Consider the following 23,712-nt stretch of genomic DNA (forward strand, 5'->3'; position numbering starts at 1 on the left):
ATCAGCGTTCTCGTGGGGCTGCCGTCAGGGCAGGCAAGGTAGAATTCTTGCCCCAGCGTCCTTGGGGTGTCTGCATGCTGCCGGGTCGGGTACCACTAGATCGGTGGGTGCACGGACGGGCCGAGAGCTGCCTTGGGTCCCCAGCTGCCCCCCTGCGGGGCACTCGGTCCTCTCCCCCTTCCCCGCTTCTCCCAGAGCCCAGGCCCCTGGCAGACAGTATATCTCCTATTCCTCAATATCAGGTCAGAGCCTGGAATGAGACTCCGGGAGAAACGTTTTTGAAGTGTGCTGTCCCTTCTTGTGGGGTCTTCGGGTGAACACGCAGGCGGGCTGGGGGGGCATCGCCCGGGCCTCGCTTTTCCCTCACCGTCTCCACGAGGCTGCCAAGTCACTGCACTTGCGACTCTGTCGCTGCCTGGAGAAGAGATTGTCAACTTCATTTTTCCAGCCCGGGTTTGTCTCTTCTCTGACTTCCAATGGACTTGGCTTCGTATAATATGTCTCTTTCACGGTGAGACACATTCCTGCAGACTGGCTCAAATGGTAGTGAGTTTAGGCGGACTCCACATGTGGGGATTCTCTTCCAGACATGAATAAGCCTCCTCTTTCAGGGTCACTGGAGGATGAATCACTCGGCAATATGTTGAGCCACATAGGAGCCTGAGAATCAATCTGTTCATTTATTTACTCAGCAAATATTTATTGAATGTCTACTACATGCCAGGTAGTGCTCAAGGTGCTGGGCCACAGTAATGAACAAATTTTCATTCTAGCGGCAGCAGGAGGTGGGGGGGCAGACAATAAGCACAAGCCTGAGGGGACACTTAGCACCATCAAGAAGGAAATCAACAGGAAGCTATAATGGGGGCAACAGTCGGGTGAGGGTGGGGGTTCTACTCCAGCCAGGCCGCTCAGAGAAGGCCTTGAATTTAGGCTAAGGTCTGATGAATTGGGAAGAACCGGCCACGGGCAGACGTGGGGGGAGGGTGTTCGAGGCTGAGGGAACAGCCAGTGCAAAGGCCCTGAGGTAGGAGCAAACTCAGCCTGTTGAAGGACCGTCACGGAGGTCCAGGTGGCTGGACCAAAGTTGGGGTGCTGAAGCTGGTGACGTGGGCAAAGACCAGATCATACAGGGTTTTGTAGGCGGGGATGAGGCGCTTGGATTTTAGTCTAAACATACCTGAGGATCGTTACGTTTTAGGGCGGAGGGACCACCTTCAAGATGATCTCTTCCAAGAACCGAAACTAGAGAAGAGGAATTTGCCAAAAGTCACCCAGCCATTGGTGGGAGAATATTAATAAAAGCTGATATATATTGAATGCTCGCTGCATGCTTTGGACGTAACTCACTCAATCCTTCCAACAGCCCGGTGAGGTGCATCACGTCCTTAGTCCCATTTACGGATGAAGAAACTGAGGCCCGGAGAGCTCCCTAACTTCCCTTCCATGACCGAGGGAGTGCCAGGGCCAGGATGTAACCCCAGACAGTCTGGCTCCAGGGCTTACAGCCCTGTGTCACAGTGACCCCACTCGAGGAACAGCACAGAAAGACGACCTGAAAAGCACTCGTTTGGCTTAAAACAAAAACAAAAAACAAAACAAAACAAAAACACCAAAAAACCCCCAAACGCTGACTCAAAGAAGGCTTGCATGTTTTAATCCAGGACTTCCAGACTCCTCTCTTGTATGACTCAGTCACTCCTTGGCCAGAGAGAGAGGTGGTCTGGATGGGGGGGTGCAGATGGGGAGCCACAGCTGAGCTGACATTTCTGTCGGGTTGGACCAGAGGCTGGGGGTTCAGGGCGGAGGGGGGCGAGTGAGACCCGAGAAGGGAAAGCTGGTGTCTGTAGCCCCTGACGAGGGGAGGGGGCTTTGTGTCTTTGTTCGAAGACTAGGGGTGGGAGGTGAGGAGGGGAGAGGAGAAGAGGGTGTGGCTCTGGGTCCGGAATCCCGCTTGCTAATGTACCTCGCCTCTGATCTCTCCATGGCTTCCTCGGGGTTCCCGGTGTGGACATGGTAATTGGAGACAAATTTAGCGTGTTTCGGGCCATCAGGCCTCTCTTCAGGCAGCGTGCTTGCTGTGCGGTAGATAGGTCTGTTTTTAATTTCCAGTGATGCGAGAAATACAGAATGACTTGCTTCTTAATTTAGAATCCTGAGAGGCACTGTCTTGTTTTGTTTTCGAGCCTGTGCCACATGTCTAATTCTCCCTCTCTGGGCTCACCATGTGATTCCACAACGTGGCCCCGTCCGTGGGTGTCCGCGGTGTGCCGGGCACAGAAGGTCTCCTGTCTGGCTGGGGGCGCCCCAGCTTGGGTCGGAAAGAGAGACGTGGGGCTCCTTTTTCATCACACGCTGGAGATGCTGTCCCCTCTGTTTGGGACGGGGCGGTCCAGGTACCGGTGGTCCGACCAGCTGAGCCCTCCCCGCGCTGAGCAGGACGCAGCGGTCGCTCCGGGCTAGGGAGGTGATTTGAGCTGGAGCGGAGGCGGTGTGGACAGCAGAGCATCTTGGTCAGGGGGATGGGGATGGTCTGGAGAAGTTGCAGCCATTCAACCCCCTCCCGTGGGGCTTATCCGTCGAGCAACAGCATGGCATCATCGTAGGCGCTATAGGTGGCTCAGTGAACAAGACAGGTTGCTGATGATGTAGTTGGAGGAGGCAGAAAACAAATAAATACACCGTGCGAGGTCAGTTAGCGGTAAGTGGCTGACGTAACGTAAAGCGGTGTGGGTGAACGAAGAGTGTGAAGGGGGTGGGCCATCGGGATGAGGAGAGGCTTGAACGAAGTGAGGTGCGGGCCCTGTGGGTCTGGGGGAAGAACCTTCCAGACAAAAGCCACAATAAGTGTTGCGACCCTGAGGCAGGAGGGCTCGTTGGAACACAGCAAGGCCAGTGTGGCTGGAGCGGAGGGAATAAGGAGGGTGGGCTGGGGATGGTGAAGACGGGACCAGATCATCCAGGATCTTCTGAGTCCCGGGAGAGACATCGGCTTGTTGATCTGAGTAAGACGTTTGCTGTCGGCGGGGAGCCGGGGAACAGGATCTCTAACTTAAGATTTTAAAGATCGTTCTGGCTGGTGTGTGGAGATGACACGGGGGGAGGGGGAGGGGAGGGAGGGCGGGGATGGATGGAAGCAGGAAGGAGGCTACTGCACCAGTCCAGGCAGGAGACCGGGGAGCGGTGGTGATAGGGCTGGTGAGAAGCAGTTAGATTTCGGGTGGATTTTGAGCGTTGAGTCACCAAGACTTGTTACTCGCCTGGATGTGGTGTGTGGTTCGCTTCTCTCTTGGTTTGTAGGCCCCATACCCCGAACCCCAAGGGAACCTGCTGGTGCTTGGGCCTTCCTCTTCCTTCGCTGAAGGGTCCCACCTTGGACTCCTACCCCCGAGGTTCCCGTGGGTGGGTCCTGGGTCTTTACTTGGCATGCAGGACGGGATGGGGCGTGCCTCTGTGCCTTGACGGCTTCAGGGTTTCTTCCTTGTGGCCTTTAAAAGAAAGGTCAAGATTCACAAAGAGAAAAGTGGAGGGGGGGTCTTCTTTCTTTGAAAGAATGTTTTGGCCTTATTTAAAAAAAATTTTTTTTAACGTTTATTCGTTTTTGAGAGAGAGACAGAGGGTGAGCAGGGCGGGGCAGAGAGAGAGGGGGACACAGAATCCGAAGCGGGCTCCATCCAGGCTCTGAGCTGTCAGCACGGAGCCCGATGCGGGGCTCGAACTCACGGACTGCGAGATCATGACCTGGGCCAAAGTCAGACGCCCCAACTGACTGAGCCATCCAGGTGCCCTGGCCTTATTTTTTTTACATTATACACTCCGAAGATAATTTTTCTGTTGAGTCGTAATCATTGTAATAGGTTCAGGGGAGCTACAACCACGGGCTCCTGGGACAATAGAACTTCTCCCTGGGAATGATCAAAATCCAGTGGACATTTTAAAAAATAGCGTCTGATTCTATTTTATTTTAAATTTTATTTTGGATACACACACACACACACAGAGTCCCCACCCTCACACCTTCATAACAGAAATGATGGTACATTTTGGAGATGATTTTATATCTGGATGTGAAGCGCTTCCTTAGAGTTGCCCAGGTTGTGCACTGTACAATGCCAACGGATGCCCTTCATAGTCACTGTCGTGCCGGTTCCTAGGATACTCATTCTTCACGGTAACAGCCTTATACTGCGTAACATATTACTACCAACCTAACCAGCCCTCTTTTGATTGGGCCCAGTCTTTTGCTATTTTAAAGAGTGCTGCGTTGAATAACCCTGTCCTTTGTTTTTTTCTGCACATCTGCCAGGGTATCCTCCGGCCAGCCCACTCACTAGCAGTAGAATTACATCTTTAATTTTGGAAGATAACCGCAAAATCGTCTGCCACGGATTTGTCGGCACCCCATTTCTGCGGGCTCTGTTCTTAGGTTTATGTATTTCAAGCAGGGTCACCACCTGGGCGGCGCCCTTGTTCTGTCTGTGGTGTCAGGGCACGTAGAGCAGATGAAGGAGGCCAGACCCGGATCCGAATCCCTGCTCTGCTGCCCGCGTGCCGGGGAGGGGGCTGCTCACGCCTCTGAGTTTAGCTTCCTCGTCTGTAAAAGGGCAGCTGCATAGTTCATGGAACTTTACAGGGACAGAAGCGGGGAGACAAGCAGCGATTGATGGGGCAACGAATTCTATCCGGTACTGGTGGCAAACGCAGCAAAGGAGGTGGTTGCTGAGGGGCCCCGCCCCACCTGGGGAGCAAGGAAAGACTTCTGTGGGAGTTAAGATTGGAGCCACACTCTGCAGTGTGACCAGGAGTTAACTAGGACAGAGGTGGGGGTGGGGGGAGATCGTGCCCGACGATCAGACGCAGGGAAGATCCTGTAAGGGGCCGGGGCGCACGGCGGGGAGGGGCCGGGCCACGCGCGGCATCGCGGCCAGTGGGAGCGGGAGAGACTGATGGCCAACTGAAGCGTCTAAAAGGTCATCCTGGCCGCAGGACGGTGGGCGATGGTGGGTGGGGACTGGAGGGGAAGGTGGGCGTTGGGACGAGGGAGGAGGCGATGGAGGGAGAGAGTGCACTTTAGGCAATGGAATTGACAGGACTTTGAGGTGGAGCCTGTATGAGGGAGAGGGATTAGGATTTAGGGCCAGGATTAGAAACCCGGGAATTAGCATTTCTAGCGAAGTTAATGTGTGCTCCCTAGATGGGTACAGAGGGCTTGTTGGGTTGCCTGAGGCGAGAGCAAAACCATGGTCTGGTTTGCCTGGTGTGTGTGTGTGTGTGTGTGTGTGTGTAGGTCTGGGGGGGGGGTCTGTGTCTGGGGGAGGGGGTTGGGGGGCAGGCAAGTTCCACACTCTTCGCATCCCAAAATAAAGGCGGAATTTGGGATGCGTGCACATCTGTAAAGATCTTCTCCCCACATGCCTGTGGCAGAGTTGGGAATCGCAAGAAAACACCCTTAGGCGCTTTTCTCTTCTTTCAGAGTGAAGTCTTTGAGGACGGTACCAATTTCCTAATATTCCAAATTCAACAACAAAAAAAGCTACTTAACATTGTTAAAGTTTGATTTTGGTAAAATTCAAAACAGTTTCTTTGGCCGGTTGCCATGTTGAAAATCAGTCCCACGTTTTGAACGCGGCGGCAGTTGTCCATCTGAGAGTGTTTAAAAAGCTCTGAGCGGAGTCGATAGAAAAAATCGTTTTCAAGGAAATGTCCTCTCCGAGCGCTCGCTGCGGCGTTCATAGCAGGGGAGAGTTAGAGCGAGCTCACTGCCCAGCTGGGGGGGGGTGGGGGGTGGGGGTGGGGAGGTCAAAGCTGTGGCCTGGAATAGGACAGAAACGCCAGGGCGAGGCAGGTGGGGCGGGGGTGGGGGCAGAGTTTAAGGCCGCACTCTCTCCCGGGCGCCTGCCTCGCATTTAGACAGTCCTCAGAACCAGGCCTTCCTTAAATCACGTGACCCTGTGCCCAGGCACCTGACCCGGTCGTGCTAGTCTGAGCCCTGGATACCGTGCGGCCCTTTGAGATCGCCTCATTAGACAAGATTCAGTGACGAGTGACGAGGGGACATGGTCACCCTGTATTGTTAAGTGGAAATAGCATGTAAGATAGAACCCCAGATATGTGGGCCTAGAGGAAACGTCTGGAAGGAATACATTAAAAGGCTTACTTATTTTGAGGGAGTATTTCCTTTATAACTTACGCAGTTTTCGTATGGTCTGTTTCTCCGACCATGAATGAGCTGTCACTCACTTTTCCTTTGTCTTGTTGTAAGGTTAATATCAACAAAGATCGGTGCCCTTTTATCTGTGCACCGGGGCAGTTAAACTGCTGTTGGGAGCGGGAAGAACTTGAATTGGGGGGGGGTGGGGGTGGGAGGCAGGGTCTGATGAGCCCTCCCTGTGAACATGTGCGCCTCTGAGGAGTGGAAACTGATGTTCCCCTCTGGGTCCTTTTTGCTGAGCTGGGGGGGTGCCCCAGCCTGTCTTGAAATGCCTCCTCCGGGTTCCGGGAGAGTTGGCCTTTTTCTGAGTTAAGAGGCAGGTATGACACAGAGGAAGCCGATAAGGCCACATCCCTGGGGTTCCACCCGGTGGCTCTGGGGCTGTAGGGTTTTGAGGAGGTCCCTCAATCCCGCCGAGCCTCAGCTTTCTCGTCCAAAAAAGGAGGAACCCTGCTTTCCTGCTGTGCAGATTCCACCAGCTATGCCACTCCCTACCCGCGTCTCAAACCTCACGATGTGCCCTAGAGACATCCCTTCTTCCTGGAACCCTGTCAGCCGCCTGGGAAATGACAAGAAGCAGAACTTTCGCTCTCCCCTCGGCTGCAGGAAACGGAGCCTCTTGTGCTTTGGAGACCGGCTGACCTTGAGCTTCTAGGTTGCAGCAGGTGTCTGCTAAGGCCGGAAGGTGATTTCTGCTTGCCCGGGCCCCTGGGAAGACCTTACCTTTGGAGAAGCCTGGAAAGAGGCCTCGTGACCGAAGTCTCCCTAAAATGGGGACCACAGGGTGCAGGGGGCCTTAGGGGCCGATCATGCCATCCCAAGACACGAAGCGCTCTTGGCGAGACCCAAATCGCTCAGTTTTTTGGAGAAGCAAGTAAATGGCTACGCGCCCTTCTTACCAAACCTCCAGATTGCTGGCAGGACTGTCCCGAATGAGCACGCGGGGCCCTGGGCACCTGCTGGTCCTTCTCGGGGAGGGGAGGGTGGAGGTCCGAGGGTGGAGGGGAAGCGTTCTTCTCATTTCATGCGAGGTGGCGAGCTTTCTTCCCTGGGCCCTGCCTCCTTCCAGCTCCCACGTCAGAGGGGCTGTTAGCCCGCAGAGAAGACTGGAATTAATGCCCGGGTTTACCACCCACAAGCATGTTTCGGGTTGTTTTCCACTTTACCGGGCTTTCGCAGACAACCTTTACCTTTCCATTCAGTTCTGTAGTACCACCTTTGTGTTCTGAGTCATCCTCCTCGGGTGACCAGGAAGATTCTCGGTTCACGGGCACCCTACAGAAGTCATCTTACTTTGTCTCTGAAAGAGCCCTGGGGAGTGGGAGGTGGTGTCCCTGTTTGACGGGAGCATTTGAAACTCAGAGGGGCGGAGCCACTGCTCCAAAGTCACACAGCTTTTCAGAAACCGAGGCAGGATTGAAATTCAGCTGTGACTGGCCGAGGGTGAAATCCTTTCTTCTTTCTCCCGAGTCCAGAGCCCTCTCCGGTGTCACCTGGGAGAGGGGGCCTCTCAGTGAGGTGGGCGCCCATCTGTTTGCACCGCAGTAGCTGGTCCGACCCAACCAGGGGGAGCTCTGGAATGCAGAGACGTCCTTCTTGAAGGAGTGGGTTTCTTCCTCCACAAAGGAGAAACATTGTTTGTGCTGAATTTTCTGATGCCCTTCTTTCTCCCCTTCCATCCCCCTCTTGCTCCCCCAACACCCTTGATCTCACAGTTGAGCCCTTACTTGTGTTTCCTGACGTGCATTTCTGCCCTGTAGTCCTAGACCCCAGAGCAGCTGTAGACCCAGGTGGCAAGGACACGGAGCATGTGTCGGTTAAGGGGGCGGCCTGAGAGCCTGGAATCCACATCCTAACCCCGTCCTATGCTAGCTGTGTTAACTGGGACAGATCGCTGGTCTTGCACAAGCCTCGGTGGGTCCAGCCTACACAGAGCTGCGACGCACGTAAATCATCGAGCTCGGTGCTGGGCTTGTGGGAAGTATGCACTGAGCTGATGCGTCGTTGTTGACGGTGACCACGAATCCAGTATGTTTACTGATCACGCTGAACACGGTAAACAAAGTTCCTGCTACCAAGATGCATGGACCTCGTGTTTCGGTGGGGGAGAGAGATACTAAGCAAACAACTAACAAAACAAGAAAACCTCAGGTGGTAATGAAGTCATTGTGCCAGTGGTGTGGTAGTGAACCTTGAACATCCAATTCTCTGGGGGAAAAAAGAAAAAAGAGCCTCGATTTGTAGCATTTGCCAGTTTTGGGGGTATCGGTATCCCTACTGTGGGGGACTTCAAGTGACCAAAGTGGCACCCACTGACTCTTAAAATTCCTAAAAATTTAACAAGTGGGTCTCGTAAGGCCCCCAGACCTGGCTCCAGCCTTGGGTGTAAGTGCATAATGTGGTTCGGGAAGGATCTGAAGAGCTCTGAAGATGAACTGTACCAGCAGAAGGGTGTTCTAGGCAGAGGAGGGCTGTGCAAAAGCCCTGAGGTTGGAGAGAGCTGGGTGTGCTCCAGGAGCAGAAGGTGGTTGGTTTTGGCAGGACTCAGTGGGGTGGAGGGAGAAGTGACAGGTTGGGCCGGCGGAAGCCTCATAGACCACGTTTGGATTTTATTCTAAGGCCACAGGAAGTCTTTGGAGAGTTGTAAGCGGGGGAGTGTCTGTGTCTGATTTGCACATTTTTTTTTTTTTTTTTTAAAGGCTCTTGGGCTATTCTGTGAAAGGCCAGCAAGAGACCAGTTAGGGGAAGTGGTTATCATCCCAGGGAGACGCATGGATGCTGGGACTGGTGTGGCTGGATTCAGGTAGAACTGTAGGGATGTGGCACAATTTTTTAAAAGTATATTTACTTTTATTTATTTTGAGAGACAGAGAGAGAGAGAGAGAGAGAGCACGCACATGCACAAGAGGGGCAGAGAGAGGATGAGAGAGAGAATCCCAAGCAGGTTTCACACTGCCAGCGCAGAGCCCTATGCAGGGCTGGAACTCACGAACCCGTGAGATCATGACCTGAGCCGAAACCAAGAGTTGGACGCTGAACCGACTGAGCCAGCCAGGTGCCCCCAGGGGTGGGACAGGTTTTATCTTCAGGGCTGTTTACCATGAAAACACCCAGGCTGCTGCAATTTCTGTTCTGTCCTGGGGAGGAGGAAGGGACTGAGACCATCAAGGCTCACTCTCTGTCCTACCTACTTTCCTTCTCCACCCTGCAGGATGCTGTGTTTACCGCCTCCTGATCAATCCAGGAGAGGAGGTGAGGAAATCTGTTTATCTTGGGTCCAAATGTAAAGCAAAACCAACAAAAACAAATCTCTTCTCAACTCGGACCTCCTTCCTTTGATTTGTGCAGAACAGGACCCTGTTCTGCAGTTGGCATGGGGGAGAAAGACGAGAGGTTCTGACTTGGATTTCCATCTTTGCCCTTGGGCAACTCTTGGGTGTGTATGACACACGGAAATGCTGTGGGTGTCGGCCTGGCGGCTTATGAAAAAAGATGTCACCTGGCTCTGCTCCACTCCCAGCCTGTCCCTGTATGGTTTTTAGAAGGACACGAGAGGACTCCCGTCTTTCCGGAACCGTGCCGTCCAGTAGGACTTTTCTTGACGACGGACGTGTTCTGTATCTGTGCCGTCCATCGCCGTGGCCACTAGCCATCTGTGGCCACCGAGCACTGGAAATGGGGCCAGCATGACTGAGAAACTGAATTTTCCATTTTATTTAATTTTTGTATTTATTGTGTTGGACACCGTAATTCTGGACCATATGTCGTCCTCCATTGCCTTGGAGACTTTGTTTTTTGGCAGTTGATTGGAGGTCCTAGTTGTTTTTTTTTTTTTTTAATTATTTTAAGTTTATTTATGTTAAGAGAGAGACAGAGTGAGCTGGGAAGGGACAGAGCGAGAGAAGGAGAGAGAATCCCAATCTGACAGCACAGAGCCCGACGCGGGGCTCGAACCCGTGAACCATGAGCTCGTGACCTGAGCCAAAGTTGGACGCTTAACCAACTGAGCCACTCAGGCACCCCTAGCCTGGACAATTTATATTACTCAGAAGCCTATTGCTGTAATTAATTGTTTATATTTCATTTGTTTTAGTAAACATTTTTGAGCATGACTCCTGACCGCACGATTTTTTTTCTAGGGTACGTAGTGAGAAATGGAATTACCAGGTCATAGGGCATATGTGGTTTTAATTTTTAATTGAAATAGTTATACCAGGTTATGTTCCCGTCAGCTGCGTGAGAGAGTGCCTGTGTGCCGTCTGTAAAACACGTGATTGTATCAAATACCAACATGCATGCCATTCTAATGGGCAAAAAAATGGTATCCCAAGGTAATTTGCACTTTGCCGTTTACAAGTCAAATCGAACGTCTTGTCCAAGCTAATGACCATTTGTTTTTCGGTGAGTTGCCTGTTCAAATTTCTTGCTCATTTTTCTGTTGGATAGTTTTGTCAATTCATTCAGCAAATGCGTACTGGAATACCTGCCATGTGCCAAGCCTTATTCTGGGTGCTAGGGATGTTGTGGCCAGTAAAATAAACAGACACACCTGCCCTCAGAGAGGTGATAGTCCAGTTGTGGGAGAAGGACCTAAGCAAAAGGAATTGAGGAGCTATGTAATAATGTTAGATGGGATAAAAAGAAGGAAAAGCAGATAGAGAAGAAGGAAGGAGATAGTCCTACCCACTGGGGGTAAGACTCGGTTTTAAACAGGATGGCCAGGAATCTTGTCCTTTACTTATTCATTTGTAGGCATTCTTTATGTATTCTGTGTACTAATCCTTTGCCCGTTCTGTGTCGCACACATTTTCCTCCAGTCTTCAATTTTCTTTTGACTCAGATGATGGCACTTTAGCCTTGCTCTTTATCGTTTTTTTAATTAAAAAAAAATCTAACTTGTCGGTTAGAATATATTCATGTAAAAAGCATACGTTTTTTTCTTCTGATCTTCCCAAGCAACCCGTGTCAAGAGCTCTGGTTTATCTTTCCTGATTATTTTTTTGTCCTCACCACCATGTGACACTCTCCCCACCACCCTGCAGGCAGCTGAGCACTGGCAGTTTCCGGCTGTTTCTCCGTAAATACAGTTCTGATCTCCTACCTTCTCACGGTCGCAAAGGCTCCATTTCGGAGAGGATCTCCGTAATTCATTGTTTGAGCAGCCCTCCTGGCGGGACGCCAGGGTTCCTCCTGGTTCTCCTTTCCTCCAGGTGGTGGGGCAGTCCTGCACTCCTTCTGCGGCCCGGGAGCTTCTCAGATTTTTGAGGGACTGTACCCACCAGCACCCTGCATGCTAGAGGTGTGTCATATTTTGATTTTGTGTTCTCCCCCCCAGCTCCACGGCTACATGGAAAACAAGCCCCTCGGGCTTCAGATCTTCATTGGGACAGCCGACGAGCGGATCCTTAAGCCCCACGCCTTCTATCAGGTGCACCGCATCACGGGAAAAACCGTCACCACCACCAGCTACGAGAAGATCGTAGGCAACACCAAAGTCCTGGAGATCCCTCTGGAGCCAAAGAACAACATGAGGGCGACGTAAGGGCTTGGGGGCCGAGGGTGGTGGGTCTTGATGGGGAAGTGGCGGGGGGGGGGGGCCCAGGGGCAGGGATTTGGTGGCGGGGACTCTCTGGAGTTGAGTCGGTGGCAGGAGTCGTGGATGGTGGTTCCCACTCTGCGATGGGCCCATAGAGATTTGTTTGAAAAGTCTCTATTTCAAAAGCTTTATGTCTAAATACTTTTCTTGTGTGCTGGGAGAAAGACTACCTATGCGTCTTTGGATTAGGTTCCTTGGGATGAGGCTAAGTTGATTTATGTGTCAGAATGTATCCGGCCTAAAGAAAATTTTTAAAGACGCAGATAGGTTGACACTCACAAAGGAATAGGCGTGTAGCTCAAATTTGGGAAACGTTGCACCCGTGCACTGGAGTTAAAAAAAAAAAAAATCTCTTTATTAGAAAATAACCTTAACTTCCAAACGGTGAGAATTTTACAGAGGACCCTGTCTGCCGTTCGCTCAGCTTTGCCGACTGTGAACGTTTTCCACGTTTGTTTTATCACTTCCTTTGCTCCTCGGTTTTTCCTGAACTGTTAGACACGGTGACTCTTTACATAGTTGAGCGTGAATTTCCTCAGGACCAGAACGCCTAGGTTCTTTGGTGACCACAGTACCTTTGTCAAATTAAAGATGTTTAACGCCGATCTACCCCTCTTACCTATCGAAGAGTCTCCAATCAGTTTTGCCAGTCGCATACTTGAGTTTGTCAGACGCTTTTGAGAGTAGAGAAACTGGCATGAAAAGGTTCCCTAGGGAGGTACTTTCCACCGGGGAATTTCTCCAGTGACTTTGTGAGTGTTTGACCCCCATCTGGGCAGTCCGTTCCTGGCTGGAATCCTGATCGGCGGATTGTAATCCGCTCTCCCCGCCCCCGCCCACCTCCCCGTCTGTGGCTGGTGGTGGAACCGTTTCGCTTAACTGACTTAGGTGCTTTTGTGGGTGATCTTGCCTGTTCACCGAGATGGTCAGTTCTAAGTGGGGTTCTCGACCTCCTCGCAGCATTGACTGTGCGGGGATCCTGAAGCTGAGGAATGCGGACATCGAGCTGCGGAAAGGCGAGACGGACATCGGCAGGAAGAACACGCGGGTGCGGCTGGTTTTCCGGGTGCACATTCCAGAGGCCGGCGGGAGGATCATCTCCCTGCAGACTGCATCCAACCCCATCGAATGCTGTAAGTTGGGCGCTGGGCAGCGTCGGCCTTCACCGCGTATACCGAACGTGACCTTCCGCCCCGGGCAAGGTGCTCAGCAAGAATGCGCAGGACCCGCAGGGGTCGACAGGGGGCCCGAGATGACCAGAGGGCCCAGACCCGGAGCCCTTTGAACGACTTCTCCCCGCTCTCGTTTGCTTGTGGAAGGTTTTGTGGCCTCAGAGGAAATGAAAAAATAATACAGCTAACGAGTAGCCTCCGGCTTTGTTTAGAGGATTCGAAAACGTACAGATGTTTTGGTCGTAAAAAAGGTAGATGCAGTTGGAGTGAGTTTACGGTACCCAGTGTCCTCTTTTCCTTTCCCTTAGCCTCTCAGTGGCTCTCGCTGGCCGAGCGGTGACTCTGCTGGTCAAGATGCTGAACGCCCAGCAGTCAGTAGCTCCTTGAATATTACGGAGGTTCTAGGCCACAGCTGATGCCTGTTTCACAGAAGAGGAGGGGGAGAGATGAGGGGTTGGCCACCCCGGGCCAGCAGGGCTGGGATTGGGACAGGAGCTTTGGCACGCATGACCGTGCCCCGCCCCGCCCCCCCCCCCCCCCCCCCAGCCCCTGCCGTCACCCTCGGCCCATCTGTGCCTATCCACTGAGAATCTGCCCACTGCGCCCAAACCAAAATGCAGAGGAACTTCAGAATCTCGTGTGCAGTGGCCGAGATCTGCCGTGTGGAAGGGCTCTGAGCAGAAACGCGGCTCAGTTCTCATCGGGCTTTGAAAGGAGAAGGCGCTTTGGGCTCATTCACGGGTACTTGAAGCAAGTCGCATGATTGGTTTTTGCAGTTAGACCTGGCAGCGCTTCTCGTCGGCTCAGTGTTTGCGAGTTTAGAAATCATGCGTCCAAGCACAGAGAAGAAAACAGTGAACGTTGTTGCAGAAACAAAAGCCGTTTCTGTTATTTCTGTGTTCTTCGAAGAGTAGTTTTTATGGTGTTCCGATCACGTTCCGTATGCAATTACGTTTCGGGCTTCTGTTTCCTTTTTACTGGGCACTTTACCCTAACTGTGTGCCACAAAACTCAGTTGCCTAGAGAGGCCGGGAGGTCACACGGGTAAGTGGAGATGCAGCCAGCAGAGAGTGGTGGGGACCAGGGACCAGGAAGGCACATTCCCCACCTGAATGGGCCTGCCTTCTCCAACTCCAGCCGGCATTTCCATGTGGGCATGGAGACTCGGAGGTGGCCGGATCCTCTGGCTTTTTAAGATAAACCCCCAATGTCCTGATTTTTAAAAAGCAGCAACAAATCCAAAATACTGTGTGGATTAGAGAAAATCTTCATGTGGCTTTGATTAATCAGAGGGAGTCTTAATCAGACACTAATGAGTAAAGGAAAAGCATGAATATCTTAGGCAGAAAGGGTTGGGGAAGACTGGCCCTCAGGATTTCATTTATTGATTAAAATTTTTTTTTCACGTTTATTTATTTTTGAGAGAGAGAGAGAGAGAGAGAGAACGCGCAGAGGAGGGGCAGAGAGAGAGGGGGACCCAGAATCTGAAGCAGGCTCCAGACTCTGAGCTGGCAACACGGAGCCCGATGTGGGGATTGAATTCACGAGCTGTGAGATCCTGACCTGAGCCAAAGTCGGACGGTGAACCGACTGAGCCACCCAGGCGCCCCTGGCCCTCGGGGTTAAAAGCCAGTGAGGAGAGACTGTGGGCCCTCTTGGGGGGAGAAGCCAGAACTTGGTCTTGGTCGGTCTTTGGAAAAAAGATGAAGGGGCCCTAGGATTTCCTCCAGCCGCGGGAGTCACGGTGTGGATCGGGCCGCACACGGTGCTGAGTCTCTGCTCTGACGTTAGAAGAGAAAGACCCAACAGCACACGACAAAGGAAAACAAGTGTTGAAAACTATGTCAGAAACATGGGAGTTCCCCTCCTCTACCCAGCAGACCCCACCCCTGTCCCCTGAGCGCTGGGCACAGCGGCTGCCTCACTACGGTGTTGGTTTTGAACATCTCGAGATGTTTTGGGAAGGAAACCCGGGCTCTTCCTCAGTAATTTGGGGGATTTTGAGAAGATAAGGTCTCCTTTTTCTGGAAGGTGACTCACTCGACAGGATGGGGCTGTGGTTTGTAGCAAGGTGGGGAGCAGGCGGCCTCAGGAGGGGCCACACGCCAGAGTCCCTGTTCCTCTCCGTCTCTGGGTCCCTCGGGTCAGTGTATCTCATGTTGATCTGAGAGTTGAAGGATCAGCGCTGAACCACCAGCAAGATCTTCAGGGTGTCATGAAGTCATTTGAACCTTGAACACGGGCTTTTTTTTTTTTTCTCTATATTTGGCTGATTCAACCACCTCCTTTTGACAGATGAGGAAACAGGCTTTCTTGGTAAAGTGATTCACTCACTTTTTTACTCAGTAGAGCTAGGGTCTCCAGCTTTCTGGTTCTGTGAAATACCTCCTTCTGGTTTCCAGAACACCTCCGTTTCTTGCAGGGCCAGACTGAACTACCAGCTGGCCACACGCTCTCTCATCCAGAATCTTCTGTCCTTTTTATTGCCACCTCTGTTCTCTTTTCCAAGACTGGTGCCTGATCGTTAATACAAATATCTATTGACTAATGGGCTTACTGTTAGAGATTCAGTAAATATTGACGACTAGTCCGTAGCACATAGTGATGATCCTTCGGGAGATATTCAATAAATATTTATTGACTAGTTGACTTTTGTATATGCCCCCTGGGGAGGGTGAGCTGGTAAGAAAAACATTCAGTGGACTCATTGGCAAGGCTACCTTACTTTGGAGGTGCTGATTATATAACGTCTTGGGGAATCAAGGATGCGTTCTCAGATTCTAGCGAAAACAGGACAAACCCTGGAGGCCACTCTTGGGAAAGCAGGCCAGTTTGCTAGACTTGTAGATTCCTTACGTCGATGCATAGCACGCCGGAGGTCAAACCTCACCTTTGCGTAGACGGGTGCTCTGTGTGTTTCTCTTTCCACGAGACCTTCAGTATTGCCAAGGAGATGCTCTCGGTCCCCTCCCTGATTGTCAGCAGAGCCGATTTTGAAGCTTCTCCAGTCCGCCTGGCTCTGGGTGCCGTCCCCACCCCTTCCCAGTCCTGACGGATAACCGGGTCTCCCCAGCTTCTCTGGGAACGTGGGAGAGTTCAGGAGGGAACATGCTTGTCTTCCCCGATGACAGACATCTAACTCTGCTCTCAGGGTTCTGGAGGCCAGAGCCCAGAACCCAGGTGACCGTCAGATTGTTCCTAATGGAGACTCTGAAGCGGGGATGTTCCAGGCCCCTCTCCTAGCGACTGGCAACGGCCGGCACTCTTGACTCTCCTTGGCTTGTGGGTCCGTGACTCCAGTCTCTGCCTCCTGTTCACGCGACCCTGTTGTCTGTGTGTCCCTCTCTGTCTCTTATGAGGACACTGTCACTGGGCTCAGGGCCCCTGCTAATCCTGCACAATCCAGCCTCCAGTTTTACCTTATTTGTGCCTTCAGAGATCGTATTTCCAAATACAGCCACCTTTGGGGTTCTGGGTGCCTGGGGCTTTGTTCAGTCCATGACCCCTCCTCCTCAGCTACATTTCTTGACGTCTCAGTCGCCTCTGGCCCTCAGTTCCCAAATCCACTGGGCTCTTTCTCTGTCCTCTCTCTTGGCTTTTGCCCACACTGTCACCTCCATCCAGAACGCTGGTTCTCAAACTTGGTCACACGCTGGCGCCACCTGGGGAGTTTTTAAAAAACAGAACAGGAAACCCCCCAATGTGTTGCCCGAATCCCACCCTGAAGATGGCAAGTCCTTGGTCTGTGGTGGGGTCTGTGCATGGAGAGATTTTGGAGGTCATCCGGTGATTCTGATGTGCTGGGAAGCACGGGGCCCGCTCACCTTGCCCCCTCCGGTCCCTCGGTTGGCTCCTCCTTATCCAAGGTTGCTGTGTCCATGGCCCCTCAGGGAGGACGCACGCCCCCGACCCCACAAGGTACAGGTCCCCCGCTCTGTGCTGACAACCCGATTTACTCCTTGGTCTCTCTCCTGTAAGGACAGAGACCAGAAGGCGTCAGCCAGGGCCTGGCACATAGCACCTATCTCTAAAATGTTTGTTTAAAACAAAAATGGTGAACGCCAGCCTCTCCAGGCTGCCCAGCACAAGAAGGTGATGAGGAAGCAGAGGGGGGCCGTCGGCAGGTGCGAAGGCCTTGTCCCATGAGCGTCTCTCTGGGAATCTCCTCCCTGCCCCTCTCTGTTCTTCGAGAGAACACCCAAGGCGGTTTTCCACCAAGTCCTGCCCACTCCCGGCACAGAATAGGAATCTACTTTGCTCCTTGGGTAGGCACTGGGGCGTGGGTGCATGGTGTAGACCAGAAAGTGGGTTTTCTCACATGCTCTTTTCAGCACCTCCCTTCTCGTGACATAACTGTGTGTCACCGAGCTCTAATTGAGATACAACAAATGACACAGAGCGTGCGTCTTCAGTTCAGTGATTTTCAACAATTCAACGGACCTGCGTAACCACCGCTCACGGGAGACGCGGGACATTTCCTTCCCTCCAGGAAGGGCCCTCACACCCCATCAGCCGGTGCCACCTCCCCACCCCCACACACAGGCAACCACCGTTCTGATTTCTATCGCCAGAGATTAGCTTTCCCTGTTCTAGAACCTCACGCCATGGCATTGGACAGCGTGTACTTTGTGTCTGGCTGGTTTCGCCCAGCATCAGCTCGGTGCTTTTGAGAGCCATTGCTCTTACCACGTGATTCTGGCTGCTGTGAACCTTCTGATCCAAATGCTTTCACTGCCCTTGGGTGAACACCCGGGAATGGAATGGCCGGTTCACGGGGAAAGGTTATGCTCCAGTCTATGTATTTTCCAAACCATAAAATGATTTACTCTGAGCCAGAGTGCATGAGAGGTCCATCTGCCCCACGTCCTTACTGGTGTTGGCTCCTGCCCGTCTTTTCTACTGGGAGCCACTCCGGGAGCGGAAAGTGGACCTCCTCGTGCATGATTTGCATTTCCCCAGTGGCTCACGATGCTGAGTGCTGGCGTGTGCACCTGCTGGCTGTCCCGGTGTCTTCTTTGCTGATCTGTCTGTGCACAGCTTTTGCCCTCTTGCGATGGGGTCACTCCTCTTGTTATTATTAATACACGTCAGTTGTTCATGCGTCCTGGGTAGGAGCCTTTTGTCCGATGTGTGTAGGATGAATATTTTCCCCGGTCCACGCTTGGGCGTCAATATTTTATTTTGACTAAATCCCAACGTATCATTTTCTTTTCTTTTGGGATTAGTGCTCTTTGCATTCCCCCAACAAATTTCTACCGGTCTGAAGGAAGCAAAGGTATCCTTTTACGTTTTCTTCTAGAAGCTTTTTGATGCTGGGTTTTAGGTTTAGGGATGCACTCCATCTCGGGCTAATTTTGGTGTCTGGGGTGAGTAGGGTCGGGGTCCATCATTCACCACCCCCAGATTGGCCCACCTCGGATGCCCTTTCCTGGAAGCAAGCACTTGGACAACCCGACCGTGTTCCCCTCCCTCGCCAGCTTTCCTTCTCTGCCCCACTTGACTCTTGTAGGTCTGGCTTGGGAGACGGGCGATCGCACGGCACTGCTTCTTGAAAATCTTAGAAGCAGCGGGACCAGACTGGCATATTGCCTCCTTTCTCGTGAAGCAGGCTGCTTACCTCGTTCACCTGCTTCTGCCAGAGGCCAAGAGGACCTCCATAATTCTTGTGGGCGTCTTAACGTGGATTCTTCCACTGAAAACGCATCTGGAGCGCATGATACGCTGTTCTAGGCGCTGGGGATAAGATAAAACAGTGGTCAAGACAAAAGTCCCGGTCCTCGTGCAGGCCACATTCTAGCGAGGAAAACCCACCCTAAATAATGAAAACCATCATTTTCAACAGTGAAGTGTGATGACGAAAATAACCAGGACTATGCGTTGGTGACTTGGGGGGAGGGCTGAGCAGCAGCAGCCTTGGGTGTGCTGAGCAGGGGAGACTTCCTGGAGGAGGTGGCATATTAATCTGAACCTGAGCGGTGGGGGAGCATGGCCCAGCTGGAGGATCCAGTAAGTGCAAGGGCCCTGAGGCAGAGATAAGTTCCACATCTTCAGGGAAAAAAAGGGCAGCTGGGGAGGCTTTGTGGAGTGAATACGGATCAGAAGTCTGAGATGAAGCTGGGGACTTGGACTTTGTTCAAAGCGACACGGGAAGGCTTGAGTTCTAAGTAGGGGGCTGACACAATGGGATGCATATTCCAAAACTTGTTTAGCGCGGTCCCTGGCACATAGTAGATGCTCATACATGCTTGAAGACCAAATGAAGGAAGGAAGGAGACCACAGGGACCCGGCAGGGAAGAGGTGAAGGAAGAGGAACAGTGACCACAGTCAGCTGCTGTGCGTCAGGCACCTTCTGTGTTGCCCCCGAATCATCATAAAAACACTGAGCTCAATGGCCTACAGTCGGGAAAACGGAAGCACGGAGAAGTTAAATAAGTTGCCCGGGGTCACACAGCTAGTAAGGGACCAAACCAGCCGTGACCTCCGCATCGTGCTGGATCTCGGGACGCCCAAGGTTGAGGTAGGTCACGAGTGACAGATTAATTGGGGCTGGAACCGAAAGTTTGGCCTCGTGTCGTGCAAGCCAGAGACCAGCCCGGCGACCCTCCGAGGGCTCCGCGTGCCTTCCCCGCGGCGCTGTGGCAGTAAATCGTGGGCGACATTCGGGCATCGGGCGGAGGGTGGCTAGGCCAGGCCTTTGTCAGCCCCCTGCCCTCCAAGGAGACTTTTGAGCGACGACTGAGAAGCCACGTTTCCGGCCACGTTGAAGCCTGTGTGACGGGGAGAAGCCGGCGAGGGTAGTGCTGAGGTGTGGGCCTGGGTTCAAGGAAATGCCTCTGCCACTTACGGGCTCTTTGGTCCCAGGAAGTCACTTACCACTCTATGCCTCAGCTTCCTCATCTGTGAAATGGGGACCGTAACACTGGGTGTCTCTCGGCTCCCGTCGGGGCCAGACGAACGCGTGTACACACGGCAGGTGCCAGCCGAGGTCACCACAGGCCCACCCAGCGCCTGTCTCGTGGGGTGTCTCACACCTGCTGGCTGCCCTCCCCACCGCTTTACAGAGCGGCCTTGCCTGGGCCTCTCACGGCCGCTCTGTGCCTGCCAAGGTTAACAAACACCAATTGTTTCAGGCGTGCCGGCCCCAAGCACACGCCCTGCTGCTGAGACGGGACCTGGAAAGTGACCTGGCCGGAGGAGCGCGTGGGCCAGGGGGTGCGTGCAGGAGACCTGGGCGCGGGGGTGGGAACGCAGGAGCCGGGTGGCTTCTCCGCTGATTGAAGACAGAGCGTCCGGCCCTTCACCGGGCCGGTCACACAGGTGCAGGGAAGGCATCACCGCCCCGACCGGAGGCCTGTGGCGCCCCTGACCCTCGCGTGTCGGAACTTGGCTCCACGGTGAGGCTCGCCTCGCGGACTGGCTCGGCTGGTGCACTCAGTAACATTGCTGGATTGGCACCTGCCAGCAAGTGTCGGGGGCCCAGAACGCCCCCCTCGTGGAGCTCCTGTTCTCGGGGGTTGAGGTTCGGAAGAGTTTTGGGGTTTGCTGCGGCCGCGCGGCTGGCAAGGAGAAGGGCAGAGCTGGGGGTGACACCCGTGTCCTTTCCCCCGTCCAGGCCACCTGGGTCCTTCGGTGACCGGGACACTCGTCCAGCTCACGGAGAGGCCTGCAGCTCTCGGGGAGGGTCTTGTATGGAGACACCCGGGAATGTCCCCGCTAGCGCATTGGAAAGGGATAGTAATTGAACAAGAAAGTAGCTCCCGCGATGGCCCACGAGCTTTGTGGGTTCGATGAGCTGAGATACACCGGCCCTTCAGGGCACACGTTACTGTCCCATACTCCAGGTGAGAAAGCTGAGGCCCCCTGAGGTCTGGAGTTAGAAGGTGGTCACATGCACGGCGGACCCCATGTATTCGTGCCCACGGTACCCCACTCCTGTGGTGTGAGTGCCGACAGGACCCTCACAGAGGTGGACCCCACACGCAGGGAGCATTGGGGTCTGCTGTCCCACCTCCCACTTCCCAGGGAAGACCGGGGAACATCCGGGGCAGGGGCCGAGGGGCCTGAGGGGCCGGTCTCCGGCCAGGTCTGAGTCAGCACCTTATTCTGAGCCGGGCCGGAATACATCAGCCAACGACGGCGACCTGATGGAGACACAGAAGGGTGTGCAGCAGCCGGAACACTGTGGCCAGGGGTGGTCAGGGCTTCCGCCAGGACGAGGCTTCCGGGAGGCCCCTCCTTGCCTGGGCTGGCTGGCGGCTTTCCCACGGGGAAGCCTTTACCGAAAAGGGGGCCTCTCAGGGTAGTGGAATCCCACAGTCTAGCTTGCGTTCGTGTAACTCATTTAATCTGCAAACAGCCCCATGAGGCTGGTACTCTGATTATGCCCATTTTATAGATGAGAAAAGAGAGACACAGAGAGATTACGGGACTTGCCCACGGTCCCAAAGCTCGGAGGTCACCGAGCTGGGCTTTGGACTTAGGCAGCAGCCTTTTACCCGCGGCCCCAAATTGCCTCCTCACGTGTGTTATAATATAAACAAAAATGTATACGTGAAGTGCTTGGAAACCCAGGCGCTCTCTATGGCAGCTGTAATTATTCGCTATTATTAGCAGAATCCACCTACTTGGCGGCATCAGATTTCTCTGTCCAGCCTCTCCTGCCTGTCTCCTGAAGTTTTTCGGGCAGATCGTAATTCTTGGCCACACACTCCAGTGACGGGGCGGATCCTAGACAGGCAGGCAGAAATGTTCCGTTTCCAGGCTGACTCGGGCAGACCCCGCAGGACCCCACGCCGGTGAGAATTTCGCCTCACCGCTTTGCCGCTCCCCATCAGCCACTGTTGCCGGTAAAAGCAAACACCCAAACTGGTTAAACCAACAGTGCCCTGTTGATTCAGAGCTCGTAAAACACAGGAGCCCCGAGCCCCTTTATGACGTGCCAGAATCTGGGGGCAGGAGGGAGGCCTGGGGAAGTCTCTTGGTGAGGGCCACCTAGAAGCTTAAGCTGGAACAGGGGGCCTAGACTTCACCCACAGGCGAGAGTGGGGCCCTCGGGATGGCTTGAAAATGGCGGCCCCTGGTCTGGGGGGAGAACAGTGCAGGGTAACCGGTTTGGGTGGTTTAGATTCTCTAACGGTGGAAAGGCTGAAGGAGAGCCAGGGGGCTGCTGATGGGGGCTGGTGTGGGCCCGGGCTTCCTGAGAGCCCTCCCACAGGTCCTGGGTGGTGTCGGTCCAATTAGCAGCCATAGGTGTGAGAAGTTGCATCAGAGAGAGAGGAAGAAGCGGACCCCAGGAGGGTAATTTTGGTTGCTGTTTGCCTCTCTTCAGTTCCTCTTTCGGAGGCTAATTGGCTTTGTTTGCTTTGCTTCTGGGCTCTCTGAGGATGCAGGGGCATTCCCTGGAGGAGGTCCCCTTGCCCGGATGTGGCCTCTTCAGAGTCAAAGTTGGCTCTTAACCAAATGTGGGCAACAAGTCACCTGGAAAGATTGTTCACATGCAAATTCTAGGAGCTCCGGGTTGAGGGGTGGCTTGCGTAGCTGCATGTTGATTAAGCACCTCCTCCAACCAGGTGACCTGGGGACCTTACTTGGAGACACTCTGGCAGTGAAGGTTGGGAAATCCTAGCTAATGGTTCAGGATCCACCAAGACCAGCGGCGCCCAGAGCACACGGGCCGTGTAAACACACGGGACGTGGTCGGCACACATTTGGCGAAATACTGACTGTAAGGCGGCCACACTTAGCCGGTGCCTGGCGCGTGGGACGTACTCGAGACACTTCAGGCTTTAGCGTCGGTGACCTTGCTGGCTGAAATTTACCGAGGCAGAGACGCTTCGTGTGCATTCTTCCATGGATGCCTCGGGACGGCCTGGGAGGGGGGTCTGGGAACAGTTGCACTTTACAGGTGGGGAGCCAGGTTTGGAGAAGCCCACGCGAGGGTCACTCGAGCGAGGACCGAGGACCGCCCAACGCTCTAGCCCGCACCCAAGCTGGGGCCGCCCCTGGATGGAGCTGAGTAGCCTAGGATTTGTTTCTCAGTCCCTCAAGTGTCGTGAACAGTGCCTCCCTCGGTGCTCCAGCAGGGCCGTCATGTAAGGGTCTGTTACGATAACAGATGAGAAAATATTTTGAAAATGGCTGGGCAAGAAAGAGCGGCAGTTTGGAAGTTAACAGTGTTAAAGAATAGTTTCTCGAATGGTTACTGTGCGCTAGGCCCTGGCTGAGAGCTTTTGTTTTATACTCGATAATCTTGTGTTTGTCCTGTTTTGTCCTGTTTTGTCGTGGTAAAATACACCTAACACAGTTTACCATTGAGCCTGCCATAAGGACTACAGTTCTGGGGTGTGGGGGACACTCACGAGGTGGCGTTACCACCAGCCGTATGGGTATGGAGCCTGTCCGCCACCCCAAAAAGAAACCCCAGACTCCTGGGCTCCCCCGTCCGTTTTCCTTCTCAATGGATGCCCTTATTCTGAGCGTTGTGAATATGGAGCATAGAACAGTTGTCCTTTGGTGTCGGGCCCTTCATTTGGCATAACGTTTTCAAGGTTCGTCTGTGGTGTAGCCTGTATTCCTTCTCATGGCTGAATCGTCCTTCCATGGGTATACCACACGTCGGCCATCCATCCGTCCATGGACGGATATCTGGGTTATGGACATTAGCCATTTTCCCAGGTCTGTCCTGACTGCGTCCATGTTGACATGTAGTATGTTGTCTTGTACTGTTTGTAGC

The 23,712-nt window shown here is 53.4% G+C and overlaps 1 protein-coding gene across 7 annotated transcripts in view; it reads left to right on the plus strand.

The window, feature by feature from the left end:
• Positions 1-23,712, plus strand: part of NFATC2 (nuclear factor of activated T cells 2) — a 158,415-nt gene that overhangs the window by 69,400 nt on the left and 65,303 nt on the right. For all 7 annotated transcript variants that reach the window (XM_047852119.1, XM_047852121.1, XM_047852118.1 and 4 more), the window contains exons 4-5: positions 11,547-11,749; positions 12,768-12,940. In XM_047852119.1, the coding sequence (XP_047708075.1) occupies positions 11,547-11,749; positions 12,768-12,940 (376 nt within the window). The remainder of the gene's footprint in view (positions 1-11,546; positions 11,750-12,767; positions 12,941-23,712) is intronic.

The sequence above is a fragment of the Prionailurus viverrinus genome, chromosome A3 (assembly GCF_022837055.1).
Source record: "Prionailurus viverrinus isolate Anna chromosome A3, UM_Priviv_1.0, whole genome shotgun sequence".
NCBI lineage: Eukaryota > Metazoa > Chordata > Mammalia > Carnivora > Felidae > Prionailurus > Prionailurus viverrinus.